Below are 27,178 nucleotides of genomic sequence, written 5' to 3' on the forward strand. Positions count from 1 at the left end.
ATTTAAGAAGTCATTTAGGAATCTGGGCTAAATTTTCGATTTGTTTATTCTCAATGTTCTTTTCTTAAACAAACATTAAATGATCGATTCGATACTAGATGCAATAGGCAAACTTTCTAACAGAATATAAATTTTCAAACTGTATTACTCCTGTATTTTTACGCAGAAATTCCACGTGATTTGCCAGTAACAATGGACTTTTGCATTTATAAAATTCGCAACAAATTTTTATGTTTATCAGAGCTGTTTTCTACATTGGCATCAACGTCAACTTTGTTATAAGAATACGTTGGATACTAAGTCATAGTCAAGGAGATTAAGATAGCTAAATTTACATACAATGTATTTTTACTTTGATGGAATCTAGTTTGTACGCAGAAATTTCATTTCGCTCGACATAATTTTTGCTATTGTCACACGCAATTATTAGGCCTACAATCCACGTAATTATTAGGCCTACAACAAGGGAAAGTTATGCACTCATGTTTCAATTTAATGTCACGATTCTTCGAATATAATTTTTATTTCGAGTCAAAACTGGGATTTCATCATCATCATCTTCTACATCAAACCAAAATCAAATAAGCAAATCTGATTTGTTTATTCAGGTTTCGAATGCATCTCGAGGTTAAGATACGCAGTTGAGATTCTGTGTCTGATATCTCGTCTACTGATTAACTACTTTCCTTTGAAGGTTATTTTCTCCACAGTACTTAATCAGTTTATAAACATCAAGTCTCTCGAATTCACTGATTCACAATAGGTGTACTGTGTGTACACAACAACTTGAAAAATCGGATAGCGTTCGATAAGATTATTTGCTCTTCAGTAAAACTGATTAAAAAGGGAGGGGGTAGTGTTGACACTTTTTTTATAGACGCGTGGGAAATTATAATTTAGAATTTTTTTATAGGTACATTTCGTTATGCTTTTTAAACCAAATGAAACTTGTATTACTTATTGTATCATTAACGTGCATTGCTTACATTTAGCTTTTTATACTCTGCTTTAAAACAAATAAATAAATGTGTAAATTGTGAACTATTACTTTCTTGATACTAAATGCCTGATTATAACATGAACAGAAAGGGCACTTTCCCAAGGCCCTTAATTTTAAGGGGTCATCAGTAATATATAATAAATATATTACTTAGGTGGCCCGGATAGCCTGGTCGGTAGGGCGCTGGGCCCATGACCGAGAGTTCCCCTCCGGCCGAAGACTCCCCGTGCAGTAAATGGTGACTGATGCACGTTAAATTTGTCGAATCGCAAAATCTTCCATGTTCCCATAACAATAAATCAATACCTCTGGGGGTACTGGATTGGAGATTGATCGTTCTCTGATTCAGGTCAAAATTACGATCCATGAATGTATGAATGGGCCCGCCCTATAAACGGGTGTGACGTATGGGTGTGGCAGAAGTCGAATTCTTGGCCATAAATGGCGCCACTGGAAAACAAGAACAATTGCAAGAAAGATTAAAATACGGTAAAAATCATTTAGTAAAAGAATTGGCTACAAAAAAATATTTCATCTGATTTGATTTTATCATCGCCGTTGAATATTTAATCCTTTTCAGATTTACCGCTACCAATGTTCATTTCTTGTAATTTTGCATCGAATCTAATAGAACAGAGAAAATTAAGCTCAATCTTCTCGAATAAAACATTGGAACAAACTCGCCATCATAAAGGACTTTTTGACGTAACCAACCTGTATTTGCATTTTTGGGAAAGGAAAACCACCTATGGTTAGCCTGACGACAAAGGAGTAACATCTTACCCGAAATCTGCTTAGGTCAGCTCTGTAATTTGTGGGAACAGGAACCAGTATAATACCAACCATCGCTACAATTCGAACTTGGGCCGTCTCAATATGTGGTTGAATTAGTAAGATATTAATTTACACTTTTTACCTCCTTTCACATACAGTTGTAAATATTTTTACACGATTATAATTTATAAACTATCTCAATCACTATTTCTTAAAATAAATTCCAAAATAATTCAAATTTGACCCAACTATTTCCTTTTTAGAATATTCATCCTTAGTAGGAAATGCATGACCAATTAAAATTAAAATCAAATGCTGTTTAAAAAGCTAATAATCTTAAATGTTTAGTTTCTCGAATCCTAATAGACTTGTATTTGATGCACCAAAAAATTTAATTTAGAAATATAGTTATTCATTAAATAAATTTTTAAAAAAATGCATTTACGAAGAAACAAATAAGAATTTCCTCATGCATAAAACTGCAAATCAAAATCAGAAGAAATGTGCTGGTAAAAAAAGATGTTTGAAGAATGTTCTTGTCACGACGTTGCCTCGTGACAATTCTCGTGGTCAAACTTGTTAATTAAACAGTTGATTAAGATCCCGTGCTCTCATCTCGCAATCGAATGGTCAGTTGAACTTTTAACTTTCTAGAAATTTGTCACAAGATGATTGATTTGTCGACCTTCGGATGCATGATAAGAACACGAGACCACGTTTAACCCCTTAAAATAATATATATAAATAAACTCCAAAAAAAGAGGAGTTGGTCAGAAAGAGAATTTGCCTCTCAATAGTCTCCTCAGTCCGATTGCCTCTCAATACGAGCAGCTATGGGTAAGTGTGGTCCTCCTTCTCCTTATTGATATGTATAATGATTAGTAATAAATAAAATGTAACTTTAACTTTCAATTTGGATATTCTTTAATTATATACCCGCCACATTATAAATATATACCCGTCACATTCTCAAGATTCTTGATCTTGCAGAATTAAGAACAGAAAAATTGGTAGAGTAACTAATACCTTACTGAACTTGGCTAATTATCTGTAAAAAGCCGTTTCTTTAATGTTGAAATCGAACCTACAATACCCAACACAAATAAAGGGATCAACCAAATAACCTTTTGACTACCACTATAAAAAAGCATAGTTCTTAATAAAAATAAAATGTTTGTCAAGTCATGTTATGTCATATTATAAGAAAGAAAAAAAAGCGCAGTTATAAAATAGAATTTTAAAATTCGCAATATCATCTGAAATAGAGAAAAAACTCATCTAACTTTCTTTTATTAGGCGAGAAAAAAACTCATCTATTTAGAAGTTCTTTCAACTCACTAAAATCAAGAAAATAAAGTCTGGAAACATACAAAAGTAAAATTATTATTATTTTTCCTTTGCTACTATAAGTTCTTTTTCTCATTATTACATTTGAACTAGACTTATCTAGATTTATCACTCAAATTTCAATTTCATGCTTGACAGACACTTAACTAAAACTCATATACGATATTGTTTACATTTCAGACGCATCGCACACTCCGAATTTCGTTTAACTCATCAAAATTAATTCCCCTCCGCAAGAAATAAAAGCTTCTGAGCTTTATATTATCATATTCAAGCCAGCCAAGCATTTTTTGGGCATAATTTCGCGAAGTCATTGCATAATAAAAGAGCGTATAAAATATAAAAATGTTTTGAGAACCTTCAGCAAATGGCAAAACAATTCTTTCAGAGCACAAGTTACAGAACTCTAACCTTTGATTCATTTCTTAGAAATAAATAGATGATAAAAAAAAGACTTTTAAAATAAGCTGAATCGGGCATGAAAATTACCTGACTTTCTAAGAGCGCTACAGTACAGGTAATAAATATTTTGGTTTGCAGACGCCGTCTCGACATTTCGTGGTAAATATTCTTATATTCTTTTGTTCGAAAGGTAAAGAACCCGGTACCGGTTTGGTTTAGAATAACAACTTTCCAGGAATCATAAGAAACCTCAACAATTTTCTCACAACCAGTAATTTTAGGGTCTTATAAATAAAAAATTTCTGTTCTACATTTTTAATCAAAAAATAATTATACAAATAAAATGCCGCACAAGCGAATTTTAAAAGGGCAAAGAACTGAAAAATTCTTCTCTCCTTTTTAAATCGTTCTTACAAATAATCTTTGTTCATGCGAAACGAAATTCGATTTCGCTGCAATTAAATTTTGGCTAAATTTTGAAACAGATCTTTTGAATGTCAGTTTTATTTTATTCTTAATTCATTTATGTGTTATTTTACTTTTGTTTATTGTTTTTTTTTCTTCATTTCTTCTTAACTCGTCTTGAATTTGGGGTCATTCAATTCAACAAAATTCGAATCAGCGTAATCCTAAGAAACTTAAATATGCACGAATATTTCTGAGAAGGGAAGACTATAAATTTATATAAATTTTCTTATAGCGTGTTTTTAGGAGCTAAGTAGGGCCGAATTATCCATTAGGCCACACTAGGCCGGCCTGGGGCCCCCAATGATTAGGGGCCCCTGTGAAATGGGTTTTTCAAAAATAAATTTTAAAATATTAAGAAAAACAATGATTTTTCAAAATGTTATGATTATTTTTTAGTTCGAATTTAATAAAATAAAGTAAAATTTAATTTATTATTATTTATTTTAATTTTAAATATGCTTTCTTAAGTGAAAAGTTATATAAATACTTTTATATTTGAATAAATAAAAAATATATGAGAAAAAAATTTAATCTAAGGGCCCCAAAAATTTGAATGGCCTAGGGCCCCACGTACGCTTAATCCGGGCCCTGGAGCTAAGAAGCGAACGAGGTAATGAAGAAGTTAAGCTTCTTCCCTTTTGTTCCCCTTCCCCGACAAAACCCGATTTGCTAGGTCTTGCAACATTTTACCACTTACTGAGATGAGGTTACTGAGCATTTTGTCACTGATGTAGAACTTTATTTTTTAGATATTACCTTAAAGCTTTATTTTTACTACACTATTAAGAAAGACATTTTAAAATAACTATTCTTGCTTCATATTTTTGTTGACAATTATTTTATAGAATTCAGTAAGATCAATTTATTCATTTTCAATGCATTTTAATAAATCTCAAGAGAGATCAGAACAAAGGAGAGAGGACTTGGTCATTATTGTTCAATTAATGTTAATCTCATATGGAATTAAGATCTTTGTTAAATTAATTCCATACTATTTTTCTTAAATTTTTTTTTTTTTTTAAATAAATATTCATTCTATTCAATAACATTAAATTCGGCTGCAGTTTTTCAATCATAAAGAGCTTTTTTTTTTGGCGGGGGGAGGGGGGGGGGAGGGAACCTTTTTTACAAATACATTTATATTTTTACGGGGGCTCTTTTTTTTATGAATTTAATGATTTAATGACAGATTTGATTCGGGTCATTGAGCACGAATTTAATATAATTAAATATTTATTCGCCTGTAGTTGGTCACTTTTCTTGAAAAAAACGTAATCAATATGTAATGTTTAAACTGCAATTTGAGGCAAGAAAATTTTAATGTTATAAATACTTTTTAATCGCAAGTAATACAATTACTTTACATAGCAATTGTCTCTAGGGGTTAATCTTGTAATAAATTAAAAATATGAACAAAAGTTATGAAATGTTTCATTTTAATACATTTAAAAAAAAATTAAAAATTTAAAACGCATTATTTGTACATTATTTTATTATAATACAATTAGCGTTATTATTGGAAATAAGAAACGAAGCTCTTCTGAAGAGTCCTAGTTAAATAATATTAAGTGCAAAACTTTATTTTAATCCTTGTTTTTTTAATTTTTAAAAAAATATCTAATTTAATAATATTTAATTACATTATAATAAAGATTTAAGTAAATCTATCACCCGAATAAAATTTATATAATTGTTAAAGTGGTGGATTTTGTAATGTGGCCTTTTCTATAGCTATACACTTTTTATTTTAATTTTTATTATTATTTATTTTTTTAAATTATTTTTTCAATTTGATACTGTTTTTTCAGTTCACTGTCTTAACGAACATTGCAATTAATTTTGATCCTCAGTACTTATCAAACACAAATAAATATAATATAATGAAAAGTCCCAAAAAAAAAACTGTAGCTGAAGGATATGCTTTAGCTTGATGAGATAAAAACTTCATTTGCTTTAAAACGTATGAGGATGACAATATTTACGCGTCAACTTTCATTAACATCTTCATATTTTTTGAAGCAAATGAAGATTGTACGTCATGAAGTATAAAATTAGTACAAAAACGTACACTACTATACACTTTTTTCTCATTTTTACCCTTTTAGGGCTCAAAAATATTTAGAGAAGAAGGGTTTTTGTAGGTCACTAGATCATAAACTCACCCTTTAGTTTTTGCCTCTGTCAACGGGGGAAAATACATTTTCAAGGTCGCGCGTGTGTTTCTAATATATTATATCCATTGCAGACCCCCTTCCTTTGTAAGCTATGATAATATAAAGCAGTGGTAGGGCAGCATTCTGAGGATATTACCCACCCAGGGGTAGAGGGCAATAAAAAAAAATAATGGATTTCAAGGAAGGAAATATGGGGTACCAACAGCAGTTGCCCGACCCCACACAAACTGTTGAGACAGGAAAGTCTATGCTGGTTGGCAAATGGAAGGGGTTTTGGGAGGAAATGAAATTTGGCATATCCTGCTCAATTTATTCATCTCGCTGGAGAAATGTTGTTGTTTACTCCGGGAATACTTAATTCTATGATTCACCGCATGGAGTGAATTACACATTCTCATAATTTCTTATTGTTGTTGTTGTTTTTGTAGTTAATTTACGTCACACTAGATCTGCACGATGGGCTATTGGCGACGGTCTGGGAAGCACCCCTGAGGATGAAACATACGATCTTAAGAAAACATAGGTAACTGAATAAGCTAATTATCGTTGTAAATGATTTATTAGTTACATCACTGAAAAAGAAAGTCATGCGGTTTTAAAAATACTGATTTCACTTTTTAGTCACAACTAATGTACAAAATAAATATTTGATCAAAGCAAAAATTAGAACAGTTTTTGGAAAAATTGAAGATGAACACATCGAATGATCCCCCCCCCCTTCATTTTGCATACCAGGATTGATGAGATTGAGATTTTTACATTTTTATGATTCAAATTGTTATTTTTTTATTTTATCTTATTTCTGATTCTTAAAGCAGTAACAGCCAATTTAAATCCGATGATAAATTATAACATTATTTCTAATGAGTGTGCTTTTATCTAACTGGGAAGTACAAAAAATAATAAACATGGATGTAATAAACTGTAACCAGAACCATGCAGTGGAAATTACTGATCATAAATTGAAACTGTTTGATGATGTTTATCTAGAATCAGTGTTTAAAACTTTTTCCTAATTTAAGAATATCTTTCGCAGAAATTGCTTCAGATTTATTGAAGTGTTTTTTTTAATTTTTATTTAGCGAGTTGTATTACAACACAGGAAAATGAAAAATCATATGATTGTAATAAATAAAAAATGTGGCATATTTTGCAACATTTTATAGTATTAAGTATGAAAGATTTTAGAGTTCTTAGAAAAGAAGTCGTATTTTTTCCTTAAGTAACGGAAACATTCTGAAAAGATATAATGATCAATCTGTCAATCAATGAAAATTATAAGATTGCGTGTTTCGCTAAAAATAGAAAACTAACAATTTTACTTACACTTCTATTGATGCAAAATATTAAAGTTATAAAATTACTATTGATCTCATAATTTTGGACCATTTTTTTTAAATGTTTGCTTTCATGATTTAATTTTTTTTAACAATATAATCAACTTATATAGCAAAAGAAAGCGTTTTAGGGAAATTTTCAAACTCGAGGGTAGAACACTGTGATCTATTTTGACAAGCAGTAAAACATTAAAGAAATAAAAGAGTTAATAATATTTGCCTAGCAACATACGACAGACAGATAAAAATCATTAAAAACAAAGAAACGATAAATAGTATATACAAATAAAAATATACGAAGAAATAAGGGGGGAAAGGACCTTTGAAATGAACTAAACAACAGGTAAAAGAACTGTTCAGAAATAAATCTTCTTTATTTTCTGTTACCTATTATCTGTCATAACAGCATAATTTAACTATTTCATTCCTTATAGGCATAATTTCTCTTATAAGTTGGTCATGTTACCAGATCTTGCATATTTGGATGGTCATAAACCTGGCATTTTTTGTTTTTTTGACAGTTGACCATAAACATTCAAGTAATTGTTATACTTGCAGTGAGCTTCGCCATAAGAGACAATGACGAAATATAAAGGAGAAAATTTTTTTTTAGTTCTCGTTTCTCGAATTTACAAAGGGAGACTATAGTGAAAGTTGGAATATTATGAGATTTATGTAGATAAGATTTTTTATTTTTTTATAACCGTCACTTAACAGCCGACCCAATTTTTGGGTTCACGACAACTAATGTTCAACAACTTGTAATATTGAACCCAATCCAGAAGACAAGGGAACTCCTGGATCAAGTATTGGGAAAAATTTGCCTTCGTGGAGGACTTTTTGATGAAACTAAGTCGCATTTTTGATACATGTAGAGGAAGACCACGAGAACCTCCCACGGTTAGCCTGACAGCAAGGGGACTTTAACCCATGATCCGTCTACCACTGAGGATATTTCGCGTCAGCACTGTGGTCGGTGCAAGCCGGATGCGGAATTCGTATCGACTGGGATTCGAACCCGGTTCACCTCATTGGAAGGCGAATGCTCTATCCCCTGAGCCATCACGGCTCAGATAAAAAGATTTATAATTTTGAACAAAAATTATCTGGATTTGCGCTATTTATTTTGGAAACATGATTCGAAATGTGAATAAAATGTTATATTTTCCGCTCCTTATGTTTTACAAAGCATAGTTAAAAGTTGATAAAAAATATATATTGTCAGAAAATGCAGATTTAAAATTTACTTTTATTTAAAGTAAAAAAAAAAAGAATTTAAAAATCAGACATCTCCTTCCCTAATTCTGGAGCTCCGCAAATCACTTTATTAATTTAACAGAAAAACATTATTCAGTGTTGTCACTCATATCTGGAAGAAAAAAAATTCCATGCGTTTTTCATGCACGAATTATACACAATATATTTAAAGAAAATACACTTCTATAGTGCTCTTGTGAGCTATATTAGGATAATGATGCCAGTTTTAGTGGCTAGAAAAATTTAGAGAAATAAGCATCAGCTCAACATAAAATAAATAACGCTATAATAAATGAAATAATATAATATAAATGAACTATCATCTTTAAATATCCCATAGATTACGCTTTGAGAGACTTGCATTTTCTGAAAGATAAAAATACGAAATAAAATTTACTGTTTTTTTTTCCCAGCTTGTAAAAAAATTAAATTTCCCTGTATTTTCCAGGTTTTCCCCGTGGAGTAGCAACCGTATTATTTTTAATTAATTAGTTTTAAGTTTGTATAAAATGTGGAATCAGGGCAAAAGCATTTGGGAGCAGAGTTGTAACGGGATGAATATGGTTGGACTTAATTCAATAATTTCATTCTTTTTATAATAAATTTTTAGTATTTTTTATTCCCTTAGAAAACGCCTGTGAATGTTGCTGTAAGGGAGGTAATGAAGACTCCCTTGCCCTTTCCTCAGCGCCATCCCTGATAAAGTACATCAATTTCACTCACTCCTTTCAAGACTACCTCCCCCCTTTGATTATTAATCCTAGAGGAAGCAAAAATTACAAGAAAAATTAGGAACGACACAATTGCTCGCTCTTGTTTTCCTCCTTCTGTCTAGTTTTAAAGATTGGACTGTTTAATTACTACAGTTTTCGACTACAAAGTATTAAATAAATTTAAATTAGACATTCCTAATATTTAAAATATTCTTCAATTTCTAAATCGGTGTAATAAAACATAATACATAATTCAATTAGACTTTTCTAATTTTCGGATATTCTACATCGGCGTGATAAAACAAAATACACAGTTCAATTAGACATTTCTAATTTTCGGATATTCTAAACCGGCGTGATAAAACAAAATACACAATTCAATTAGACATTTCTAATTTTCGGATATTCTAAATCGGCGTGATAAAACAAAATACACAATTCAATTAGACATTTCTAATTTTCGGATATTCTAAATCGGCGTGATAAAACAAAATACACAATACAATTAGACATTTCTAATTTTCGGATATTCTAAATCGACGTGAGAAAACAAAATACACATTTTCTAACTATGAAGATGAAAACACAACACGCGAATGAAAAACACTCCTTCACCCGCAGCCGCAAGTGTGTAGAAAAAAACGCGCCAAGGAGGAAAATATTCGAAACATGGCGTCGTTCGTAACAGCATGCGGTTGTTCTCCAGTGACGTAGCCCCATGCTGCAGCTGTGTCGGTGAGTCACAAATATCGACCGCACGTTGTTTTGACGTCAGGCTTTATCACCCTGCCGGAACGAAGACCGGTTTTTCAGTCGCCATTGCAGCCATATTTTGGCTTGTGCTCTCGACTTAATTTTATTGACTATATTATTGAATAACCAATATGGAAGTTGAAATCGATACTGAACTTTTGATTCGATTAATTGAAGAAAGACCCTGTCTATGGGATAGAACTTTGGAAGAATATAAGTTGAAGACAGTGACAATTGAAGCTTGGAATGAAGTATTCCGACTGCTGAATCCAGATTTTGAATCTCTACCTGTTGTAGAAAAACGTGAATTCGGTGAGTTATCGTTTCATGTTGTGGTTTCATTTTGAAAGATAATTTTCAGCGGAAAATTTGATTCGAATAAAGTAGTGATTAATAATTTTAAAGCACACCAAAAATTTTGTTAAATGTATTGAAATGTAAATGACAGAGAATGTTTCCATTATTTTTTTGAATCAACATTTTCAAAAATAGATAAAATAAATCTAAAATGAAAAAAAAAAAAAAAAAACTTTCTTTTATTTTTGTCACACTTATTTCAGTTTTCGTTGCTGGCAAAATGCTATTATACTTATTTATTTTGCGTTTCTCAATTTTACCACGTTTATATTAACTTGCCTTCGTGTATGTCTGTTCGGGTGGAATTTTGTAATCGATTTTAAACTAACTTCCCGACTAGCTACAGACTTCAAATTTGGCACATAGTTCAGAATTGGATGACAATGCATGAAAATGAAGAGAAAGAAGACATACAAAGTAAAATAAAATTGAAGAAAAATTAATATTTTCGCGATTGTCTTTGGTTGACGATTCGATTATTTCAAATTAGTGTCACATGTCAGTTGAAAAGTTTTGTGTACAGTGACTGAAAAAATTGAGATTTTGGAAGTGAGTACAAAAAAAAAAAAAAAAAATCAAGAAAAATAAATAATAATATTCTTAAAAAAAATGTTTTTTGTAATGGAGAATAATAATTAAAAAATAAAAATTTGAAAAACGAAAAACGTGGGGTGCATGAAATACATAACAGTACATATACGCATACATATACACATTTTCTTACTCATACACATGCACAGCCACATACACATACATATACACAAACATATCCACATACATATCCACTTTCAGATACAATTGCAGATATACATACACATTTTCTCATGAACACACATGCACACACTAATATAACATTACTGTTATGTATTTCAGACGCCCCACGTTTTTCGTTTTTCAAATTTTTATTTTTTAACTATTATTCTCCACTACAAAGACGTGGTTCTTAAAAATATTATTTTTTTTTTTTCTTTCTTCAAAATAATCGACAACTTAAGAATTATTAAAACAATAAACTAGTTGCATGATTTTTCTTAGTTATTTCTTACTAAAAATATTTTAAATCAAAATCTTTAAATGCGCTTTATTTACATATATTTTTTTTAAAATTTAAATTATCTTTCAAGTTGCAAAATTATTCTGTAATTAATATCAAGGATTATTTTTTAATTTAATTAGCCGGAAATTCAATAGTCTCGCGTAGCTAATTATATTATTCTTTTGAATAAGTGTCAACTTCACAATTTTGAAAGGATTGGTTTTTAAGAAATTTATTTATTAATAATCTATGCTACATAACTGTTATAATTTCAAATAAATTCTATTTTGGTCATTTACTTATTGCAATATTGTATAATCCTATTATTTATATTTTAAGGTATAGTTATTACTTTATTTAATTATTGTTCAAATAATTACAAATTAATCATTGCAGATAATTTCCTATACTAATGCGTCACTACGCAATTTTCTAACTAATCGCAATTTTTAAATTAAGCAAACTTTACTAATCAGATTTCAAGGATGACTTATGTAAAATAAATTCTTTAAAGTTAAATTACAAAAACTAAATAATTTAAAAAATTTTTTAAGCAAAAAATTTTATTCCCTTCTTTTTTGAAATCTAATTTGTTTTTCCTTAAAAAGGAAAAAAATTAAACGATTTGACCCAAAGGCATATAAGAGATCTATTCAAAAATAAGAATCTATGTAAATAAACCAGAATATTTGCATGTATGTGTGAATGTACTTTATACAAATCCGCAATTCTGGATCGAACGGCACCAAATTCGTTGTAGTTATATATGTTCGAAGATACGACGGACCTAACTGTCTACTCTCAAACGACCTCCGATCAACGGTTAGTACGAATTCTACTTCCGGCTCGCAGCGACCACTGTGCTGACGTAAGTATCCTTAGTGGTAGACGGATCATGGGTTAGAATTACCATGCCGTCGGGCTAAGCGTGGGAGTTTTCTGTGGTTTCCCGCGCCATGTAACGCATTTGCAGGTTACTTCTATCAAAAGCCCGTTTCGGAGGCCCCAATTCTTGGTCCAGGACTTCCCTTGTCTTCTGGGTTTGGCTTCAAAAGTGATAATCGTAACTCAGAACTGGGTCGGCTGTTCAATGGCTGTTATAAAATGAAATAGTATTTTTTAACATGAGTGATTTTCTAGCTTGCAGCTCTAACCAATCAAAAATAAGTTTTACCACATGTTTTAATAAAGTATTTATTTATCTATGATCTCCTATGTTTGCAAGGAAAATCTATGTTAATAATTTCACGACGTATGGTGATCTTACCGAAGAGGTATATGAAACCACGTGTTTCTTATATTAAAACTTACTCTTTTAAGTCCCGCAGTGGACTGATCGTTAAGACACGGTTCCCAGCAGATCACCGAAGTCAAGCATCACTGGCGACGGTCAGTGTGCGGGTGGGTGACCACTTGGATCAGTCTGCGTAGGGACCGAGGGTGTGGGGTATTGGTCCTCGTTAAACTGTGCTACCGTAAAGTGCCCGACTTCGCGCACAGGTCGTCGGGCTACCGAAGCGGGGGTGCCATCCCCTCCGCAGAGGATCAAAATTGTGATGGCATGTCTTCGGGATGATTCCCAGACCGTCGCCAATAGCCCATTGTGCAACTCTAGTGCGACGTAAATTAACAACAACAAATACTCTTTTAAACCTCTAAAAATTTTAATGATGGGAAATTAAAAAAATAAATATTGAAGTTATCTAATACACTTTTGTGAAAATTGTGGTAAATTTTGAATATCACACATTAGATGCTACTGTAGGTATAGTTAATCTTTCTTTTAGTTAGTTGAACATCAAACTCATATTGTTAAAGCCAATAGCATGAAGCTGGACCGGAATATACAAAAAAGGTTACGTAGGTAAAAGGAAAGTACACAAAGTTGCCATGTCCCGCAGTGTGTAGTGTGATGCTATATGGCTACATATCCGGTTCGGAGGGCGGTTAAGAAAACTATTATCGCAGATTATTCACCTATATTGATATAATAGGTACTGAAGGGCGCCGGCAGAATAATATAAAAGGGGGTGCAACACTCTAATAAACTACCCCCCTCAAAAAAAATAATAATTAAAATATTCTGTTATTACATTTTGTTTCGTTATTATATATATTTCACCATGTTACTTTTTTTCAAGATACATTTCTTTATGTTAACAAGATATTTAAAAAAAAGTACGAATTTCTTGTACTTACAAATTTTGCCACTAGAATCTGTATTGATTGCGCTGGTATAGCTACTGACTTTGAAACACAAATAACTACAAACAGTAGTTTCGTATACTGGCGTGTTTGTCCACGCTTAACATTGGTATTTATTGTGTTGATGAAGTTTTACAGCTGTGAGAAGTCAGTTTGTGTTATACACCTTTGTTGAACTAAATAACTAATAGAAAATATAATGTTTATATTTTATTAAATGAAATTAAAAAATATAGCTTAGATATCTGCCAAGTTTGTGCATGCTCAGTGTGCATAAGAAAAGAATCAAAGATGACTCAGAATTCATTGAAAAAGTTATAAACTGATTTGGACAGCAAACAAGACGATTACAATTCTTGTTTGATTGAACAATTTTTTAATTGCTATGTATCAATAATTACTTAATTATTTGTTTTGAATAAAAATATTTTTAGTAAAAAAATTTATAACAAAATTGTTTTTCTGTATCTCTTTAATTGTTTTAAAGAAAAAAAGCCAGGGGGTGCAAGTGCACCCTCTTGCACCCCTCTGCCGGCGCCCTAAGGTACTCATTACCAAAGCACCTACACGGCAGTAGTATTTAATACCACATTTAAATTAAATATCTCTGGTGAGAATGATTGTTTGATTATTTTTTACGATATTTGAAATAAATACGATGTTAGTTCGCCTAAAACTACTGTGAAAATGTTCATGCCGTTACTAATTATTTTTGCGAATTTCAATTAATACACATTTTGGTAATTGGTACAAATTGAAATTAAAAAATAAGTTTTCTGTTAAAAAATTAAATTAATGGAGAAATGATACTTGTAAATGGGAATCGTAAACAGGGCCGTCTTTAAACTATTTGAGGCCCTGGGCACATTAGGATCATGGGGCCCCTATGACCTTGAGAAAACACTATTTAGTTACAATAGATAAAGAAAGACAAACAAGGTTCTAAATTTTTTTTTATTTAGTTACTAGCTATAAAAAAATAGGAAATATAAAAAATAATCTACAAAAGTAACTCGCTTAACTTAAAATCCTTAGATTAATTCTATGTTGATTGCAAAGGTACCCTTCTAGATTTAAGATGAGCAAAATCGTTAATCACTTCTTCAAAATCTATGGTATTGAGAATATCACATTCTATGGACATCAGCGACAAACTATTTAATCTCTCTTGAAGCATTGTACTTCTTAATTCATTTTTTATTCGTTTCAATTTGGAGAAGGAGCGTTCTCCGCTGCAGTTAGTTACCATCATGCTTAAAAATATTCTCAATGCAATTTCTACGTTAGGAAATGTGTCTTCAATTTTGTTTTGCTTTAATAGATTATATACTTCCTGTACACTGTTAGATGCTTCATTTTCACTCTGAACATTTATTAAGTATTCTTTTAAATGTTGACATTCTATTTCTAACTCTTTTTCATTTACATCTTCGTGATAGATTTGAGAAAATTCTTTGCATCCTTGTCGTATCTCTTCGGAATTCAGAGTTTTTAAGTGAAAAAATAAACTAAAACGTTGACTGACGATCTCATATGAACTTTGTCGCTGTTTTAGATGAACACTCAAGGTATCGATTATTGGGAGAAAGGTTTCTACGTTGAATCGCTCTTTTCCATTCAATTGGACTGATGGCGCAGAGCCATCAAAAAAACTCTGCCGTGAGCTTCTACGTCTTGTTCTTTGAGATAGATCCTTGTAGTCAGATTCTGGGTTATTTTCTTTGGCAGATGATTCGAAGTTATCAAATTTATCCCTGAGGTTAGTAATAAAATCATAAAGTGAAGTCAACAAATTGGTTGCAACGTCCAGTGTTATTGTTTCTTTCTGAAGATAATTACTTGTTTTGTCTATTCTTTCCAATATAGTGCTCCAGATTTCCGTCAGTATAATAAATTCTAGATTTCCCATTTTTCTAGACAGACTAAGGGCTTCGTCTCTTGTTTCTCGTGCCTGTTCAGTATCGTTTGCGATGGTGATTAAAGCTTCTAATATTCTTTTATAACCCCCATGCAAAGCACTTACTGCATCAGCTCGGGCTGACCATCTGGTTTGTGAAAGACTCTTAACAACTTTTTTTGAACCTAAATGTTTTGTTAACATATTCCATCTGTGGGTAGAGCCCGAAAAAAAGTTGTACACTTTCTGAACTATTTCAAAAAACTGTGATGCCTCCGGTACACACCCAGCAGCATGGACACCTACCAAGTTTAGTGAATGTCCTGCACATGGTATAAAGGTGGCAAATTCACATTTTTCCTTGATTCTTGTTTGTAGACCACTATACTTTCCCGACATATTTGAAGCATTGTCGTAGCTTTGTCCTCTGCAATCTTTTATGGGAATATCATGTATCTCTAAAAAATTTAAGATGGTCTCCGCTAAATACTTAGATTTATGTTCTTTAATAGGTATAAATTTCAAAAACCTTTCAACAGGAACACAGTCTTTTACGTATCGAATGATGAAAGTTAGCTGGTCAATATGAGACAGATCGGGCGTACTGTCAACGCTTATGGAAAAATATTTTGCTGATTTAACTTCATTTATAATTTTTTTTAGAACCTGTTTTCCCATTACTTCAATAAACTCATTACAGATATTTGCTGATAAATAAGAAATGTTACCCTTTCCAGGATTCCCAAATTTTTTTAAGTGATCTGCAAGAAATGGATCAAATTCACTCAATAATTCCACACAACCCAAATAATTTCCATTGTTTGGAGATCCTAGGATTTCATTGTCGCCGCGAAATGGAAGCCCTCTCGATGCCAAAAATTTTACAACAGCTACAATCCGTTTAAGTACGTTTCTCCAGTAATCCACTTCCTTTTGATGTTGAGATAATAAGTCTATATCTACTCTACCAACCGCTTTACTTCGTGCCAGATAAGTCATCATAGATTGCTTATGCGCTGGGCTATTTTCATGTGTTAAAATTATGTGATTAATATGCTTCCAATCATTACATCCATTCCGAGAGCAAAGATTAACATCAGTTGGGTTAAATAAGCAGCATGAAAAACAAAATACAGAGCATTTGGAAGGCGAATACAGCAACCATTTTCTTTCGACGCTTTCATTGTTCTTTAATTTGCGAATAAATAATGCTTTGTTGAAATATCTCGTTACTAATTTATTACCATCTTTGTATGTTCTGGATGCCTCGGAAAAGTCAGAATCTTTATTTTGAAAATATACTGGTCCCTTACGAATTAAAATTTCGCGATTTATTTCAACAAACTTTTCGTGAAAATAATCGGCGGGATCGTGCGATATTAATTCTTCTGTGTTGGAAAACTGCTGTTCAATTGACACAGTTGGAGTTGTCGGTTTTAGTGAAGTCACTGAAGTCGTTGCACTTTCGTCGTAGGAATAGTCGCTTTCTGATTCAATCTCTTTTTCAAAATTGGAACATGAAGGTTTAGAAATTCCCGCAATTTGTAATTGAGCTGAGTCATCATGTGGAACATTTATGAGTTGATTGCTACTTACAGAAGTTTCTCCAGTAGTAGTAGTAAAATATGATGTTAATTTTGGTAACTTTTCAATTACTTCTTTCTGATGTAGAGCTTTTTTCCTTTTTTCAGATCCACTAGGATATGACCGTTTCGACATTTTATATTATAATTCACTATTTAATTAATTTTATAACGAAAATATTCGCTAACACAAAACAGACAAAACGACGATTTAATCAAACAATACTATTTTTTTTATCAGAGCTCGAGCACAGTCAGTAACAAACTAACAACTACAAACAAAACAAACGCCACAACATCGCAGACAAATACTTGAAGGGAATTCCCGTTCGTCAAGTCAAACGACGATCGGGAATTCCCCTTTTTTGTCTTTGGTATTACGAATGACGTTCGAATAGGTTTCTTTAAGACATAAACCACACCGCATCAAATAATTCTTTTTTTAATTTAATAATTTTTTTTAAAATTGTATTCTTATACTTACATATAGGTATTTAAATTAACCTAAACATACTAATATCGGAAAAACTCATTTTTGAGAGAGAGTGGAGTATTATACCCTGTTTATTTATTAGTTTGATCTTTCTTTTTGACAGATGTCAAATCTGAAATCGATATAACTTTGCAACGACGAACAATATCTTCTTATTTTAATAATATTAAAAAGTGATAATAATCATAAGAATAGACACACAACATAAAAGTACCTGTTAAGGACTCAAGCATTTTCCGAAAGTCTTAAGTGGTTTTTATTGCTTCGAGGTAAAATTTAAATAGAAAAACTGAAAACAATGGTTTCTTACCTACCCAATGTTTTTATGTCTAGTGCAATAAAATTGATTGACGAATGAATTTATTTATTTTGAATAGTTTAAAACATACATACAGCCACATATTTAGCCAACACATTTTTTACACCAATAGATATTTTCTGTTTCCCATCACTGACCCATCTGTCAAAAAGTTCAAGCTATGTTGTACAAGGTATAGCTATCCGCATGCGGCAAACTAAAGCTAATATAATAAGCGTAGGTATTGTAGTAAGTCATTATCATCAGATTTTTCAAAATTAATGTTTTTCGGTAATAATGTATCGGTTATCATTTGGTAATCTGGCAGGAACTAGGGGGCCCCATTCGATCGCGGGGCCCTGGGCACGTGCCCATAGTGCCCAGTGGGGAAGAGGGGCCTGATCGTAAATAATTGCCATGTTGTTTTTGACACCTTTGAAGTTCAATTAATTTTTGTAAAAGCAGAAATTCAAATAAAAAAAAATAGGTTTTGTACTAAAACGCTAAAGTCATTCACTTATCGCTTTATTATTACTGACGTCATTGATGCTTAATTAATCTGATGCTTAATTACCAGTATTATATTAATTGGTGTTTTTAATAGGTACCAAATATATTAATATTGATACCAGGGTTGGCAAGATTTTGCCGCAGGTGGAAAAAACCATGGTAAATACCGGTAAAAACCGTCCTGGCAAAAACAAGTTTTTGCCAAGCAAATTGGCAAAAAGTGGCAAAAACCTATATTTTCCAAGATGAGAGGACAAAAACACATTTTTGATACAAAATTATTCCTAAAATTGAAATATATACTATAAATATAAATAATTACAAAAAAATTAACAAAATTATTATAAAAAAATTAACAAAATTATAAATTATAATAAAATGATATATTATTTTATATAATTATATAAAATAATATATCATTTTAGTAGTTTAAAACATTATTGATTGGAAAATTTGTGATTATTCTTTTTTTTTCCAGTGAAATGAACTTATTTTAAATTAATATAACTATAATTTAAAGCATAAAATATCTATCAATATGTGTAGTTAATTATTGTACAAATAATAAATTTTTATAATAAATAATAATATTATACAAATAATAATATTTATTTATTTGTAAAAAAACATTTATTTTAGGATTCTAAAATGAAAAGAGATCACAAACTTTCAATCTTTTTAAAAATTATTAACATTATATTAATATGTTAAAAATAATTTTTTCATGTAATGTATCAAAATTATTATTCCTTATGATTGATTTAAATTTGTTTCAAGTATTTTGTAATAATATTTAATCAGTAATTTAGATAATTTGGTTTTTGCCGGTTTTTACCAGTTTTTGCCGGTTTTTACCAGGTTTTTGCCACTGTCCTGGCAAAAACCCCTTTTTGCCGGCAAAAACTCCAACCCTGATTGATACCAAGATACCTACTGTAAAAACTGGAAATAAATAATTTTTTTATGGCTTACCGAAAAGGATAAGAGCAGGTTAAAATTGTTGATTATGGTAATTTTTGACGAACAGGAGTTGACTTCGAGCAATAGGATCATGCTAGTCGTTACTGAAAAAATTAATCTCTATTTTGATGGTATGAACTTTTAAAAATAATATTTTGCTTCATCTGACGACATAAAGCTACCACGAAGGAGGAAATAAAAAGGAATTGCTTTAGCTCAATTAATTGTGTCGGTATATGTCTTTCAGTTTGGTGCACGATTTCATAGAGTTGAATTCTATTGATTAATTGCTTTTTTTTCACCCCGTACCAATAATGGATATTCAGCTAGTAATTAATATACCTTTGGGTGCAATATTTAAATTTTCTCCAACTTCAAAACTGGCGAGATTACTCGAACTTTAAAGTCTGCATTAAATATTAATTAAGACTGCATGTTGCGTTTTTTATTCTATATTTAATGCTACTTTGCTTTTCATAGATTATGTACAGTAAATGATTAATTTTTATGATGATTTGTAATTAAATACATAAAATTTAGGTTAATTTAAGGAAAAGATAGTTGAAATTTAAGGCTTACTTCTGGTGTAATGAAATTTCAAATGTCACTTCTGGCTTTTTCAGCCAACCTTAAAACTTGTCTTACTTTTAATACTTTGATAATTAGAAACCATTTTTAGAATTCTTAGATACTATTCTTTTATAAAAAGTGATTAAAAAAAATAAGGAAAGAAAGAAACACTTCAATTTTAAAGAAATTGGTTATTCAACTTAGGCTATCACCTTTAAGACCGTTTTTAAATTCAATTTAAATTTATATTATAATGACAGGAAAACAATTTTTGTAATATCACGCCCAACATTTGAACTCATTTAATTTGTCGGATACAGTAATCGATACAGTTTCGATTAATATTTATACAATATTCCTTCAAATTATGCGAACGGACAAAAAAGTAAATTTTTTCTTGAGTTCGGAATCGGACGAGGAAGTCTGCATTTCATCATGGAAGTCTACTCGAAAGTGGAACAACTTTATTGATAATTAAGGTGAATATATTTTAATTTAAAAAGTTTTCTTTTACTTAATTTAAAATAATGTAATGATGTATACGTTTATTTGATGTTTTATCAAATAAAACATAACCAATATTTTAAAATTGTTTGCACACACATATGTATAGCAATATTGAACTCTTTTAAAACTTTTTAAATAAATTTAGTAAAACTCTTTTTCTTTTCCCACTTAGATGTATATAGTAAACAGAGAAGTGCACACTTTGTGTTTTGAAATTTCCCTAATTACATATTTTTTGTGTAACTAACCAAACAACAATTTTACCTTGGCCCTAGTTGGGTTCCAAATTGGCTCGATATGGATTCTATAAGAACATGCACCGATGAACCATTACTGGGATGTCTAGATTTTTTAACATTGGTCCTAGAATGGCCTATATAGGGCCTACATTGGCTAATGAATAGATATAAAATATCGTACAAATCTGATAATTCTATGTAGGACCGATATTGGTTGTAAATTGGCTATAAAGTATCGACTGAATTGGGAAATTCTATATAGGGCCAATGTCGGAAAAATAAAGGCCCTTTGATTTCTTACTGGGCCAAGATTAGATTCATGAATATTGGCCTAATGAGAGCCCAAGTTATTTTGCTGCTAGGGTATGAATAAGAAAAACGTAAAGATTGAGTTGTAAAAGGAAAATAATATTTTTAAATTAAAAAGGAAGTGGTATTAATGTATAACTAAAGAAATTTTTTTTTTAGATTCTTTATTTTCTTTCATGTTCCGATTATCAGATACATAAGCTAGGAAATTTTTATCTATAAAGTAAACACTCAGTAAAACAACTTCAAACGTGTTTTTTTTCATGTAACAGAGATCTAGTTTAACCGTTTGACCGATTCAGCGTTGCACCCTTTTTTTAAAAAATGAACTAAAATTTTTTTCTCTTGGAAAAAATTTTGTATTATTTAAGTAGAATTTAATTTCACTTTATAAACTGTATTTTTCAAAATTAACATTAAATGTCAGATGAGAAGCAATTTCGTAAATACAAAATTTTCATGAACGAGTACTTTTATTTAATAGTTATTTCGTAATTCACAGGGTTTCTTTGAATTTTGCTATTTTAAAACTTTGTGGTGGTATATAAAAATGTGTTCCCAGATTACTAGATGCATGTTGCTCGTATTTAATTTTGATCTCTAACTTGCAACTTAAAAAAAAAAAATGCATAGTGTTTTAAAAAAATACCATGATCTTGAAAAAACTTTTATTTAAACTAATGCAGATCCTTTCCGAACAGCGAGACACTTTGCTTTATTACATATATCCTTTATATCAGCGGTTCTCAATATTTTTTTCCGGCGGTTCTCAATTTTTTTTCTCCATTTTTTTTTCCATTCTCTCAGCGAAGACCCGATTTTCTAAAATATATGAAGATAGTTTAGTACGTATTAACTAATAAAAGACTGCTTTATTTTGAAAATATTTAATTAGAGAAATGAAATGTTTCCATAGTTTTATCATTGATAGTTAATAGTCTTCATTAATAATCATTAATCATCTTCAATTAGGTTTTATGTCCCACAGTTGAATTCGCAATCCTGGAGCTAAATGTAGTCTAGAACTGAATTTGTTTTTGATGTATATGTATGAGCTGAAAGTGAATAAAATAAGCCGATTTATGGTTTTCGTTTAAATAAAATCTTAGAAAAACTGCCTTAAAAAAATGCTGCATTGAAAATTACTTAATTATATTATTTTGATTTGAAAAGCGCGATGCGAAATAAAGCAATTTTTTATAAATGTACGCCCTTTTCTTATTTAATTCAATACAATGTTATTTGGAATATTATGAGTTATTTTTTTTTAATATCTCAATTTCTTTTTTATTGGCATTTTGCTTTAAATAACTTCGTAAAGACAACCAAAGTATTAAGTAAATAATAGATTATTGATTAGATCCCAACATAATTATAATTTCAAAAATTTAAAAAACTAAGTTTAAAAAGTCCAAAGTTTTAAAAGTCCACTATTTAACTCTTTCATATAGAACGCTTAGGTTCCTCGGAATACCTTTTCGAAAATACTGCTCTATATAACTCTTGCCACTTGTTGAGTCTAAAATATTTTATAACCACGTCATTGGTTTTAAGGCCTGTTTAGACGATCCAAGTTTTTGGACGAAGATTGATTGATGTTGATGGAAACTTGTTTTGCTTTGAGCTTGGATCATGTAAACGATCATCAAAACTTGGTCCAAGTCCTTGGACGATAGTAGAGCATGTTCTACTTTCCATCCAAGTTTTTTCTCCCTTAACCAATCAGCGTCTTAGGTTTAGTGACGTCAACGTTCAGGCATCAGATTATGTCATTTTGTTGTCTGTTTTCATCTATTTTAGTCCAAATAAATTGATCTGTTACGGTTTATTTGTGTTATTATGATTTTATTTGAATTTATTTAGTAATTTTAAACTTATGTAAGTATTTTTTTATAATGTTGAATATGAGCAATGCGCATGCGCAAGTTTTTCTTTTGACCAATCAGTGACACTCAAGAACTTGGATAGTGTTGACGAATCATCCAATTTCTTGGACAGAGAAATCCCTCCAATTTCTCGGATTCAAGAACTTGAACCGTGTAAACAGGCCTTTAGATGGTGGAATTCGATTTTTTAATTCATATTTCTTTTCTTCAAGGTTCAGCTGTGATGAAAAGATGGAAAAACACAAAAGACAACTTTGTAAGAAGAATTAGAGAGATGAAAGAAGCATCAAATATGCGTAGTCAAAACGGTGTTAGGTTTAAGAAGAAGCCGAGAAAATATGTATTTCATGACCAGCTGCAGTTTTTATACAAACTTTATGACCCATCAGAATATAAATACCATTTTAAGAAAGAAAAAAGAAGTTTGGTTGAAGAAGACATCATGGCGGATGTCGACAATAGTATAGTTATGTTTGAAGAGTCAAAGTCAGAAAACGAAACGATTGAAGAGAAAGACGAATATATTCTCGGGATTGATACTGTTGATGATGCACTACTGGATGATACTCCACAATCCACTCAATTGGTACCGATTGGAAATAAAAGAAGTTATGATGAAGTTCAGTTGAAACTGTTGAATGCGTTGGAAAAAATGGAGAACACGAACCCCCACATTTCCTTTGTGAATAGCTTGTTGCCTACCTTGAACAAGTTAACACCAGAACAAATTTTAGATTTTCAGTATGGTGTTTTGAAACTTTTGAAAGACATTACCTCTTCTAAATCATCTGAAAAGACATTTTTCAACTAGTACTTCTTACTTTTAATTTTTATAGTATTACGGTATGAACTATTTTCTGGCGTATTTATTTATTTTGAGAAGAAAAAAAGTCGTCTTTCAGTAATTAATTTTTTTTTTTTTTAAAGGATTTCGTAGCCTCCATCTTGTTTTTTCGTGTTAATTTTTATTTTTAAATTTCATAACCGCTTTACATTTTCCTGGGATAGACTGATGACTGAAAATCATCTTTGGTACAGATTGTTTGAGTTAATTTCATGAGTGAAATGTTGCACGTTGAATAAGTCCGTGAAATTTACAAAAATCTTTAATGAGTGTTGAGTTCAATTGAATTAAATAGACTTAAACGTACTTAACCTGAACTTTATTGTAATGTAGTTCATTTAAAAATCAAATGAACTTCTATGACTATTTCAATGAACTTCATATCAAAAACAAGTATATTCTGTGTTGTACAATTAAATTAAATTTAATTAATAAAACAACATTTAATAAATAACATTAGTTAATAAATAACATTTTATTTAATAAATGTAGCTTAGCAATATTAGTAAAGAAGGAAAAAAAGTGCTAGTTGTAAAATTGCTGAATATTTAAAATTCAATTTAAATTTCGTATAAGAAATATTTAGTACATTTATATTTTTATTTTATTTTATAAGCAGTCAGACTTAAGAAAGTGCCCTTACTTTTTTTTTTTTTTCATTCACGCAATTATCGCTAATCTGCGCTCTGTAAAGGAAGTTGGATTTTTAAATAATTTTTTTTATCACCCTCATCACATTAAAATTTTTATTAATGGTATTTTAAACATGCTTTGTTAATTAAATAATGATTAATTGTAGGATAAATATTTTGTTAATTTTCCTTTTGTGCTATGAAGTTCTGTCTTTATTCCCATTGTAAAAAATATTGTAAATTGATGTTGTTGTTTTGTTATTGTTATTTATTTGTATTTTAAGAAATGAAAATAATTATACTTGTGTTTTTACTTATCTCTCTCTCTTATTTTATTTAAATATTACGAAAATAAGAGCTCAGCTCTCTTTAAAGTTTACACAGAGCTTGTGTACTTGAATGTGCGGGGTATTACGTAAAGTTTCTAAAACTCTTCATTTACAATAGACACCCGTTGAATATTTTTCTATTTAAAATAATATTCAATGAAGGTAAAATGAATTCAAATTGTGAGGATGGAGGGGGGGGGAGCGAAATGAAGACAACTATTAAAGCTAATTGGAAAAAAAGTTTCGATGCTAACAATAAATTGAACAGTTGTGATTTTATATACTTGTACTAAAAGAACTCAATCAACAAATCAACAGTTAAACTCAGCGGCGCGACAGCCCTAGAGGGCCAAGGCCTACTGTGCCCATCTCAGTTTTCTTGACCTTAGTTAACAGTTAATAAAGGTTTTTTTTTTTTAAAATTTCATAATTTCTTAGGATGTTATGACTAAAATTTAACATCGCGATTTGTACTTTAACTTAGCATCTCAACTCGTTCGCATACTAATGCTCTCCTCAAGCTATAAAACCGCGATAGTTCTGTAGTAATTGCGCAGTGCGGAATGTAATAACGTGAACGTAAGGTAAGTGGAAGTGCTAAATCTCTCTAATGGGGCTACCCAAATATCTTACAGTTGTTGGATATTATTTTGTATAGTGATTTAATAAAGTTGATTTTGTAAGTGATCAAAAACCTCAAGGGTTGATTTGTTTAGAAAGGAATGCTGTTTTAGATATTAATTAGAGCCATTGATAAGTTTCAGTACTACTTCTCGTTTCTCGCTGCAGAGATTCCAGAGATTTTTTTTTATCGCTGGGTAGTCTAAAATATAGTGTCTAAAAACGTAATAAGCATAAATCGAAAATTATTCTTAAAAGTAACGTTTAAATAATAATTTTAAATGACAAAAAATTTGGTTCGAAAACTTTTTTGCTTGAAATACAAGTTATACAAATTGTGATATTGGTATTGTGATAGTTAGCGATATTTTATCATCAAAAAGTGGATTTAAAAAAAAAAAAAATAGGAAAAGGAAAATAAAAAATTTAGCCTAAAATCCACAAGAAAGCAAGGTAAGAGATAATTTTGAAATGTATAATGCCAAAAATCTGAAGCCGAAAGATAAATTTGAATAATGGAAAAACGTCATTCGCTTCAAAAATTAAGGGGAAAATTTATTAACGTGATTCGTACTCTTAAAAACAAGCACCCATTCTCAAGAGTCACCAGACCTGATTACGGAAAGCAAAATGCATTTGTAAGAAGAAATTGCCACTTAAAAAAGAGAAAATAAAATAAAGGTGGGAAACAAGGGGGCCTCCTTGGTTGAATGGTCTTGGCGATCCACGAAACCTTCTGTAACATAGAGGTAGTGCGTTCGAATCCTGCCATAACCTTGGATGTATCTTTACAATGTCCTTTTCTAATTTGTGCTATCTGTCTTAACAAGGGCTGGTCTTCGTTATGAGTACACAAGTCTGCCTGTGTATGTGGAACAATAATATTAATAAAATGGTTAAAAACAAAGCAAGAAAAACGCGGTGGCCAAGAGAAACAACCATTGACCGAGATAGGTAGTTATAGTTGTTTCAGCTTTTGCTGAACTCACTGGACTCAAACTTTACCTCTTCCCATCCTTGCAGTAAACTTGTTACTACAGTACACAACCCGTTACCCGGAAATCAGAAAACCAAAAAACCGGAACGAAATTCAATAAATTTTCCCGCCATTTAAAAAAAAAAAATTCCCTCATAAGATTTAAAGATTTTTCTTTCTTTTTTGAAAAATATTTACCTTACCATCATTTTGGAAATAATCATTAGTGTATTACTTCATCGCTTTTTCTTCTTTCTAAGATTATTTCCAAATATTTTTTTTCCAGTTGGGTTTAACAATAAAAAAACGGCTTTTTGTAGCGATTCAGAAAACCGGAAAAATCAGTTATCCGGAATAGCGATGGTCCCGATCATTCCGGATAATCGGTTCTCTACTGTATTACGTTTTTCTTCGCCATTTGCTACAAAATTGGTAATCTTCTATCTCCTTTCAATTTTGAAGTCATTTACAAGCTTGCTAGCATAATTAAAGTCCTTTTTAGACCCTATTATTATTGATAATCGCTAGGTTATTTACCACGTGTCTTTCCAATTCAGCTTTATCTACATGAGGCTAACAAAAATGACTTCCTTATAAATATTATTTAAATTTGGGTGTCCTGAAAGTGACCGACTTTGTAAGGCATTTATTGTTAATTTCGTATCTAACTGCTCCATTTTGTTGCTACAAATGGTGGCTGA

The 27,178-nt window shown here is 30.8% G+C and overlaps 1 protein-coding gene across 3 annotated transcripts in view; it reads left to right on the forward strand.

The window, feature by feature from the left end:
* Window positions 1-2,291: 2,291 nt before the first annotated feature.
* Window positions 2,292-27,178, forward strand: part of LOC107449189 (uncharacterized) — a 39,186-nt gene continuing 14,299 nt past the window's right edge. Inside the window, exon 1 of one of the 3 annotated variants that reach the window (XM_087159481.1) lies at window positions 2,292-2,611. In XM_087159481.1, coding sequence (XP_087015607.1) covers window positions 2,608-2,611 — 4 coding nt within the window. In that variant the 5' untranslated portion in view covers window positions 2,292-2,607. Of the gene's footprint in view, window positions 2,612-9,804; window positions 10,538-27,178 lie in introns of those variants that run through there. The other 2 variants (XM_087159479.1, XM_087159480.1) reach the window with 2 other exon arrangements.

This window comes from Parasteatoda tepidariorum, chromosome 3 (assembly GCF_982258835.1).
Source record: "Parasteatoda tepidariorum strain Cologne lab strain chromosome 3, Ptep-v5.0, whole genome shotgun sequence".
Classification (NCBI taxonomy): Eukaryota; Metazoa; Arthropoda; class Arachnida; order Araneae; family Theridiidae; genus Parasteatoda; species Parasteatoda tepidariorum.